Source organism: Capra hircus, chromosome 2 (assembly GCF_001704415.2).
Source record: "Capra hircus breed San Clemente chromosome 2, ASM170441v1, whole genome shotgun sequence".
Classification (NCBI taxonomy): Eukaryota; Metazoa; Chordata; class Mammalia; order Artiodactyla; family Bovidae; genus Capra; species Capra hircus.
In genome coordinates, this window is record NC_030809.1 from 65,230,682 (window position 1) to 65,240,494 (window position 9,813).

The window sequence follows — 9,813 nt, forward strand, 5'->3', positions numbered from 1 at the left end:
CCAATCAGTTCAAATATCACCTGTCCTTTATTCTCTGTCTCTTCATCCTGGGGCAGACTTCCTCAAGGGCCATGGCCACAAGGCCTTGATTTTAGCAACCTCTTCCTGTCCATCCCCTTGTCTATACCACCTAAATGATGCATTACGTGGCTGCTTGGGTGCTTTCTATTTGTTGGTCCCTCCAAGTCTGTAAGCTCTTTAGTAAGGACCTCATCTTGAGTCCTCCATTCCATGCTCCCACTAATCCTACTCTGGCACAGCAGGGCTTTCTGCATATAGTAGGTGCTCAATAAAATTCTTACTGAGAGACTGAATGAGCAAATAAGTGAAGGAATAAGGAAAGTAGGAAAGAAGAGAGGGAGGGGGGAGGGATGAAGGACAGAAGAAAGGAAAAGGAAGGAAGGGAAGGAGGGTGGGAGGAAAGAAGGAAGATCACTCTGGTTTTTGCAAAGACTAACTGGAACCTAAATGGCTGACTGAGTTGGTGCTCCTTCTTTGCCCTCAGTTCTTACTCTTTCACCATAAAGACTGTCCTTTCAAAATTTTTACTCCTTGAGCACATCATGACTTGAGCTAACGTAATTAAGATTTTCAAACCATACAAAATAGTGAAAGTATTATAAATGTTTACTGAATACTTACTGGGCTTCCCTGGTGGCGCAGAGGTTAAAGCGTCTGCCTGCAATGTGGGAGACCTGGGTTCAATCCCTGGGTCGGGAAGATCCCCTGGAGGAGGAAATGGCAACCCACTCCAGTATTCTTGCCTGGAGAATCCCATGGACGGAGGAGCTTGGTGGGCTACAGTCCACAGGTAGCAAAGAGTGTCCTCACAATAGTCCCTGCTCTTGAGAGGCTTAGTTGGGAGGTAAAAGTAAATAAATGCACATGAATTCTTCAGCCAGTGACCTGGTGGTTGGCACTTCAGATCTGGAGATACATCTGGAATCCCAACAGGACCTGGATCAACTACTAGAAAAATTACATGCTAAAATGACATCTGTCAAACATATATATTTACCACCACCCTGTGTTTCCTCAGCTATAAGACAGGGACACACATCTCATAGAACATTACAAGAATTAATATGCCTAAAATTCTTGGCAGAGTACCTGGGCATGGTTAGTGCTCAATAAATATTACCCATATTATTACTGCTAAAGATATAAAATTTTTATTGAACATCTGTCATGGGTCAGTTACTAAGAACTTCAGGTATTGGATTATCTCAGCTTTCTCTTGATTGTTTTCTCCCTTCATACCGTGCCATTTTCACAAGCAAATAAACATGTTCAAGTGTCTCCCATCTTTAAGACTTTGTGTGATGTGACCCCAGCCTACCTCTCTGAATTCGGATCATGATGCCCTTCCCACTGGGGACAGAGGCAAAAGTTTGGCCAGTGTATTCAAGATGATGTCTCTAAAGAGCTTGTGGTCCAATTGGCTCACAAGTCTAATTTAAAGAAAGCAAAGAAAGCCAACACACAGCCATGCCAAAGAGCGGCTGTTTAGATGAAAACTCAAATAACACAAGTTGAAAGAGGTGGAGGGAGTTAAGGAAACCTCGCAGGGGAGCAAGAATGGAAAGGATCATACCTGTATTGTTCTCCTCTGCACACTCAGCATATAACACAGTGCCTGGCATACAATAGGAGTCAATAAACATTTGTGGGACAAATGAATGACACATGCATTAATGAGTAAATAGTGTGATTTTCTGCCCTACTGGAGCTCACACCCTGGTCGGGGAGGCTAATGAGTAAACAAATATTTGTATGACACATGATGGCCAGGGTATGTACATTCAAGATAATTTAAGGGTATACAGGCAAGAATTATCAGTTCTGCTTGGGAAGAGGTTAGGAAGACTTTGGACAAGGGACTTCACTGGGAGTTGAAGGATAATTAGGGAGGGCAGATGAGGGGGGACAGTCATGCTGGGTTGAAGACACTGCGGTGCTGATGAATGAAGAGTGGGGTTCACTGCTGGTGGACAGTCATTACAGTAGCAGATAAGACAGTGTGTGATCAAGTGTCAAACTGTATGCATGACCACTGGGGCTTTGGGATGTGAGAAGGTGGAGTTGGCTAGTTGGCACATAGTAGACTGTCAGTGGATATTGGTGAAAGGAAAGCAGGCTGGATTACTAAGGGCAATTTGGGGCAGATTGAGCCATTACTGAGCCTTGAAATGTAAAACTACAGTCTAAACGGAAGGCATTATGCTAATAAAGGTCATAATTAATATTAATGAGAAGATGGTCACTGATGATGACGTTGGTCCCTCCAGGGGGAGCAAAAGCCTGGAGATGAGAAGGTGTGTCTAGCACTCTAGCAGGCTACTCTATCTAACTCTGCCACGAAGAAGGGAGGGAGGGAGGGAGGGCAGGGGAAGGACCTCACCATGACTCATGTGGCTGGTGGGGAGGAGGCTGCCAGCTCTCCCCCTGCTCTAGCTGCTGCTTTTCCTGCCCTTGGTAGAGGTCTGGCCTTGGGAAATGACCCTCCTCCCTGCAAGTCTATAGTTGCTCCCAGGAATGCTGATCCCCTGGAAAGTTTGCTTTGTCTGAGATCTGCGAAAGCAAAAGCCTGAGTAGGAAACATTTGCTCCTCCTTCCTTCTTCCCTGCCTAGATCCTGCAGGGGCAAAAGCACTAGAATTGAGAGATGATGGTCTGCAGGGCTGAGGAACTCAAACTGAATGTATACCTCAAAAATGCTTGTCCAGGTGGAACCAGTGACTGAAAACACTGGGCAGTCTTGATCGAGGGCAGAAAGCCAGAGCAGGGCAGTCTCAGGGGAATGTGGGACAGATGGTGTGGTCCTCCCCTGCTTCCCAGAAGGATAGGATGTGTGGATGATCGCAGGGTCTCCCTGTTTTTGAAATAAATCCACTTTCCCCACCGTACATGGGCTTCCTGCCTGCATATTTCACTTGAGAGGTAGTCTTAAGTGTGATGGTGGAGGTCCAAAGTATTATTAGTTAATAATAATTGTGAACGTTTACTGATCCAGCTATTGTTCTAAGGCCTTTGTATTAATTAACTCATTTAATCTCTCAGTGGAGCTCCTCAGTAGTAAAGTATCTACTTGCAGTGCAGGAGATATGGGCTTGATTCCTGAGTTGGGAAGAGTCCCTGGAGAAGGAAATGGCAAACCACTCCAGTACTCTTGCCTGGGAAATCCCATGGACAGAGGAGCCTGATGGGCTACAGTCCATGGGGTCACAAAAGGGTAGGACATGACTTAGCAGCTAAACAACAACAACAACAGGAAACAAAGAGGCTGAACAGGTAATGAGGACTCTGCTAGTCACAGGTAACATTTGGACATAGTTGCTTCCAGCACTGACCACGCAGTCCATGAGGTGGCAAAAGTCAGACATGACTTGGCTACTAACAAAAAACAAATCTCTCAATAACTTGAAAGGGACATCTGTAGTTCCCATTCTATACACATGGGGACTGAGGCTTAGGGAGGTGAAGCAATTTGCCCAAGGTCACACAAGACAAGAAGCTGCTGAGCCAAGACTGGAACCAGGCAGTGTAGCTCCTAGAATCACCGGGGCTCCTCAGTTCTCGAGGTGGCCTTAGGGAAGGGAAGGGAGGACTCCTAGGACCCAGCCACCCAGTAAAGAACATGGCCAGGAGCTAATGGCCAGTGCTATACTCACTGCCAGATTCTTAGAGCCCCTGAGCCAGGTGGAGGAGGAGTCCAGCTCTGTTATACGAGTGGAGGACTGGGCAAGCACTTCACACTTTTCAATCCTCTGTCTCTTCTCATCTGAACAACGGAGAATGACTGCTGATCTGCAGGACTGTTGGGAGGAGTAAGTGAAGCAGCACACGCAAGTGCCTGATGCGCCATAGTAGGTGCTCAATAAATGAGCCCAGTCTCCCTCTTCTCACCTGGGTCAAGTCCGCTTCAAGCTAGATTCAGTCACCTTTTCCACAGTCTGTAGTAAAGGCCTACCAGGTGCCAGATTTTCTGCTATGCCCTGGGAGAGACATCAATGAAGGAAGAGGCTGGACCCACGTGAAGTGGAGAGGGGGAACGACCCAGAGTAACGAGAAACAAACAAAATGAATTTTAAAGTAACCCAAGACAAGGCAATACCTGATAAACGAATGTTCTCCTCAAAAGCAATAGCCTCAGGAAGGCGTATCCGTTCCAGAGACATGGAGGCTCTGCCAAACACTGACATCAACCACTGACTCTCCTCCCAGGCATTCCCTCCTGGTGAATTCCCCTGTCAGGAAGACTGCCTGTTAGGAAAACGAAGGCTTGGAGCAGGAAACAATCTGCCCAAAGTCATATGCAGGGCAAGAGCAGAACCAGAAAACAGAGCTTTTGATTTCTGGACTGGAGGTCTTCCCAATTCTTCTCTAAATTAGGTGTCACAGCTTTGGCTCAGAATGGCTTTGGACTTTTTTTTTTTTTTTAAATATCTCGACCCAGGTCAGTAGGACCAGAAGCTGGAAACGTCCAAAGGAATCTGTGGATCTGCCTGGCAGTGGCGGGATAGGAATGAAGCTGAGTGCACCAAGATTACCACCAAGGGTTGGGTGCCAGGGATCTGGATTTAAATGAACTCTATACAGAGTACAAGGGCAGGTCATTCTTTGGGTGGAAGAAAAGAGACGAGAGTAGTCTCTTCTTTTTTCTTTCGGCTACCTGGCAGGCAGCAGGCAGGATCTTAGTTCTCAGATCAGAGATTGAAAACCACGCCCCCTGCAGTGGAGGCGCCTTGTCCTAACTGCTGGACTCCCGGGGAAGTCTCGCTAGTAGACTCTTGTATTGGGGGCTTTCGGCTTTTCAGAGTCATTAAAAGAGCTGGTGGGCTGGTTTTCTGGTACCTCTTTGGCAGCTTGGAGTCCTCTGGTTAGGTGTGCGAAGACCCTGAAGTGAGATTTATTCTATTCTGAAGACGTAACTCAGAAGAGCTTTCAGAAAGTTCTTCTCTCCTAGGCTTAAGGGACTGAGGTTCTCCTTGACTAGCGGAGTTTAAATCTAGTCCTGCTTGCAGGCAGAGGGTGGATTAGGTGATCCCCGAAGGACCTTGCTGGCATCGGGATTCCGGGCGCCTTCGTGGCCCTGTGGACGTGCCTGTGTGCGCCCGTAAGTGTGTGGCGGGTGGGAGGCGCGTGAGTGTGGCCGCTGGTGGGTGTGCTTGAGGAGCTGGGTCCCGGCTGCGCCCGCGGCGCCCACTTGTGGCTCCCAGGCGCCGCCCGGAGGAACCGCGCCTTTGCCGCCTCTGCCTGGGACGCCGCCCGATAGGAGGAGGACCGAAGGCTGATGACATGAGGGCGCCGTCTCCCAAGTGATGGCAGCGCGCGCTGCTTCCTCGCCGCCTCCGCCGCTCAGCCCCGGACTCCTTACGTCAGGGTAGCTGGGTCCCCCCTCCGCGCGGCAGCCAGCGAGCAGCGGGAGAGCAGAGCAGAGCGCGCCGCGGAGCCCGAGCGCCCTCCCTGCGCGCTGATCCCTGCTGAGTCCAGCCGAGCCGGGCAGTAGGCAGCGCGGCCGAGCCCTCGCGGGACTCCGCCTTCCCACTCGGTGCTCCCGGGCCGCAGCCGCAGGGACCCGCTCGGCGCCGGGCTCGTCCTGTGCGCCCCCCGCCATGCGTGCTGGGCTCCGGGGCTCTCCTGAGCAGTCCCAGCGCGGTGGGCACCGGCGCCTGGGCCAGGGTGCCTCTCGCTGAAGTAGTTGCTCGCCCAGAGGAAGGGGTCGCCACGTCGGGGGCGCGACCGGGACCCGCGGAATCCGCCCCCGAGCGCGGGGAGCGGGGCCGCCTGCGCCGCCCGACCATTACCTCCCCAGGCGGCAAGGAGGAGCTGGTGGCGGTTGCCTCCCGGCTGTGGCAGCGGCGGCGCCGCGCCTGCCTGGCGGCCGTCGGCGTGCTCCTGGCCATGGCGCTGGGGCTGCTTATCGCCGTGCCGTTGCTGCTGCAGGCGGCGCCCCCCGGCGCGGCGCACTACGAGATGATGGGCACCTGCCGCATGATCTGCGACCCCTACACTGCCGCACCCGGTGGGGGGCCCGCGGGAGCCAAGGCTCCGCCGCCGGGACCCAGCACTGCCGCGCTGGAAGTCATGCAGGACCTGAGCGTCAACCCTCCGCCCCCTTTCATCCAGGGACCCAAGGGCGACCAGGGGAGACCTGGCAAGCCGGGACCGCGGGGCCCCCCGGGAGAGCCGGGCCCACCTGGACCCCGGGGTCCCCCGGGGGAGAAGGGCGACTCGGGGCGGCCCGGGCTGCCTGGCCTGCAGCTGACGGCGGGCGCGGCAGGAGGTGTCGGGGTGGTGGGTGGCGGAACCGGGGGCGGCGGTGACTCTGAGGGCGAAGTGACTGGCGCGCTGAGCGCCGCCTTCAGCGGTCCCAAGATCGCCTTCTATGTGGGTCTTAAGAGCCCCCACGAAGGCTACGAGGTGCTCAAATTCGACGACGTGGTCACCAATCTCGGCAATCACTACGACCCTACTACGGGCAAGTTCAGCTGCCAGGTGCGTGGCATCTACTTCTTCACCTACCACATCCTCATGCGCGGCGGCGACGGCACCAGCATGTGGGCGGACCTCTGCAAGAACGGGCAGGTCAGTGACACCCCCGCTTCCCCTCCACCCGCGCAAGTCCCCGCGGACCCTCGTTCCCACCCAGCGCCCCAAACCTCCTGAGAACTCAGCCTCTTTCTCCCCATTGGGAGGGGGCGCATCGCAGCATCGCGTCTCCCGGTGCGTCCTGGTCGCATTTTACCCTGTAGCTGCGGAGGTTGGGTTCCCCACTACCCAAATTGCACTCCCCTGCTATTTGCATAGCCGCCTGAAACCCCGTGGGGTCTCGGAAACCTCATTCTTCTTTCATCTCCCTGTGCGCCCAGTTCTCCCCTGTGCCCTCCCGTCTCCCTTCTTCTTGGCCCTGGCCCCTGGTTCCCACTCTCCCCTACTGGGTCAGTGTCGCCGAAGCCCTCTGCCTCCCTTCTTCCCAGATCTGGCGACTGCGGAGACTAGGGTGCTGGGAAGGAGTTGACTAAGTTGGAGAGAGAGCGTGGAGCCTGGGTGGGAGCGTGGACCCTGGAGGGGCAGGCGGAAGACCGGCCAGGGGGCAGCCACGTGGGGGGTCGGGCAAGGGCCCAGGCAGAGATATTCGACCCACCCGCTCTGACGGCTCGCCCGCAGGTCCGGGCCAGCGCCATCGCGCAGGATGCCGACCAGAACTACGACTACGCGAGTAACAGCGTGGTGCTACACCTTGATTCGGGGGACGAGGTGTATGTGAAGCTGGACGGCGGAAAGGCGCACGGAGGCAATAACAACAAGTACAGCACCTTCTCGGGCTTTCTTTTGTACCCGGATTAGAGGAGCAGGGAGAGCGAGATGGGTGGCTTCAGGCCGCCCCATGCCCGTGGGGGCGCTCTGTTCCCTTGCGAGGACCACTCTCGCTTCGTGACACTTCCTGACATCGTTGGAAAAGACACACCCCTGCTGTCCTTCCTGCCCCGCTTCCGACCTCCGTGTGTCTGTGACTTGCCTCGCTCCTGGCTGTGCTCCTGGTTTCTGGCCGCAACCCGGGGCGGGAGAGCGGGATGCCCAAGTGGAGAAATGAGCGTGAACCTGAAACCCCAGCCAGGGAGGCGGCAGCGCAGACTTTGCAGAGCTGATTGGACTGGACAGGCCCCAGCGGGATGCCTGAGTGCTTCCAGTCCCCCTCCTCCTCCGAGAGCCCTGAGACTGAGGGCTCCCAGCTCTGGCCACTGAGGTAGGCCAAAGCGAGCACACGCTCCCTGGGGTGTCCTTCTTTGTGACCTGAAATACTTGTGCAAATGTCCCTGTCCATCAGCTGAAACCCCATCTTCAGCAGAATCCCAGCAATCAGAAAATCCATCTCTACACCGCACTCCCGCCTCAGACCTACCACGCTGCATTAAATTATGTTTCTAGACTATGGACTCTTGATGTCTCTGTCAGCCTGGTCCCGGACCGAGCCTCCAGATGTTCACCTTGACGTAAAGGCCGGAACTGGGCCCTGAACAGCTCCATCTCTACCCCAGTTGCCAGCCACTGCCTTGTCTGTGCTGCTGGGTGGGTGAAAAGATGTGGGGAGAATGGGAGGGTAGCCTCTCACCCTTTAGGGTGCATCTCCACCTGGCTGGGCTGCAGCCTTGAATTGGAGGGGACCAGAGGAGGGCGGAAGGAAGAATTAGAGGGTGACAGGAGACAGAGGTTGGATTTTCAGGGTCCTAGCCTTGTGGGAGGAAGTAGAGGCCAGGAGTTTCTGGAGAAGGAAAGGGAAGAGGAGGCATTTCTGCAAAATAAGAGGGATGAAGGAGGTATTTGCCATCAGATGATCTCTGAGATCTCCTAAAAGGCAGTAGAGAAATCCCTGAGGAAACACAACCACTCGGGCATGTAATGCACTCAGCACATGTCTATCAGCTTACACTAGCTGGGTCCATAATCTCAAGTCAATTGCCTGGTACACTGAGGCAATTGTATGGACCATCCAACTCCCTGAATTCACGCACAACTCTGTGGTAAATGAAATAGACTCTCCCCTTTGTGGTGGGACAGCCCTCTTTAGGGGTCTTCCTTTGTGTGTGGTGGTATGGGGCACCTGCTCTGAACCTGACTGCATTTGTTTGGTCCTTCCTTTCCTTTCCTTCACTGTTACACACGCACGCACACACACACACACACAGACAGGTTAAGAAAACACTCCACATGATGTTTTTGTTTTTTCACTTTTTTGTTCCGTTTTTAGATTATTGAGTTCCAATAAACAGTACGTTATCTACAAAATAACTTGTTAACAACCTGTTAGTATTCACGGAGCTCATTTTGACCAGCTGTTTGCAGAGAAATGTGAATATGTACACAGAGGCAACCCTGGAGTGTGCTACCTATATCGAACTGGATATGCACACACACACCCCATGTGGATATAATGTGGTTGTCATCGCTAATCCATGTTACACAGGTGCACACACACACATATTCATAGACTCATGTCAGTGTGGTGTGTGACATATTTGTGGCTATATGTCTGCTCCCAAATTGCAATGTGCTCAACTTTAGTTCCTGGAAGATGCTGAAATTTGTGATTCTGATTTAAAAGACAATTATACCCCCTGCCTTGAGTCTTGTCTCTGTCGCTATTCCTCTTTATGCTCTTATTTTTATTTGAATAATGTTTTATTGTCATTCACTTGAATATTAGCAATGACTGCATCTGCCTCAAGTCTAGGCATAAAGTGCTCAAAGATATTGAGGAGGAAAACAATATCCATATGCAAACCATCACCCTCCCAGTTCCAGCCCAAATGAACCGCAGTTCCCCACCAACCCCACCCCACAACCAGCTGAGCCCAGGAACTGGGGAGGGCAGAGTCGATCCCATCTGCAGTCGCATACGTATCAATTTCTGATGCCTTGTCGATTGTATCATCCAGAAATGCGATTAAAACCAAATATATGAGACCCAAATGAAGTCTAATTGCTATGGATCTGCAATCCCCAGTGGGCCTCTAATCCTTTTTGACTTATTCCTCCCCTTCCTCCGATGAGATGGAGCTTAGACACAAAGCCCTCGGTTTAAATTTCAAAAATTAAAATTGACATGCAGCGGTGGCTTTCCTGGGAGCAGGAGGAATTTCTAAGGAGGTGCCGGAGCCCAGCTTTATCCTCTGCATTAAGAAGCAATTTGTACTTCTAACAAAACCCCCACCACTTCCCTTTGGTGGAAGGGCAGTTGAAACGCCTTGCCTGGGTCTGGTTGTTCACAATACTTAGACAAATTTGAATCTGAGATTCCTCCATCTGTATT

At 52.7% G+C, this 9,813-nt stretch overlaps 1 protein-coding gene across 1 annotated transcript; it reads left to right on the forward strand.

Annotated features, from left to right (window-relative positions):
- Window positions 5,336-9,601, forward strand: C1QL2 (complement C1q like 2). Its single transcript, XM_018061896.1, has 2 exons — window positions 5,336-6,587; window positions 7,170-9,601. The coding sequence occupies exons 1-2, from the start codon at window positions 5,904-5,906 to the stop codon at window positions 7,347-7,349; spliced, it is 864 nt and encodes a 287-aa protein (XP_017917385.1). The 5' UTR covers window positions 5,336-5,903; the 3' UTR covers window positions 7,350-9,601.

What these genes read in the sequence shown, in the direction of transcription:
- C1QL2 (XM_018061896.1), top strand. Translation starts at nt 5,904, where the DNA reads ATGGCGCTGGGGCTGCTTATCGCCGTGCCGTTGCTGCTGCAGGCGGCG. An exon ending in ACCTCTGCAAGAACGGGCAG is followed by an intron (nt 6,588 to 7,169) that starts GTCAGTGACACC and finishes GCTCGCCCGCAG; the next exon opens with GTCCGGGCCAGCGCCATCGC.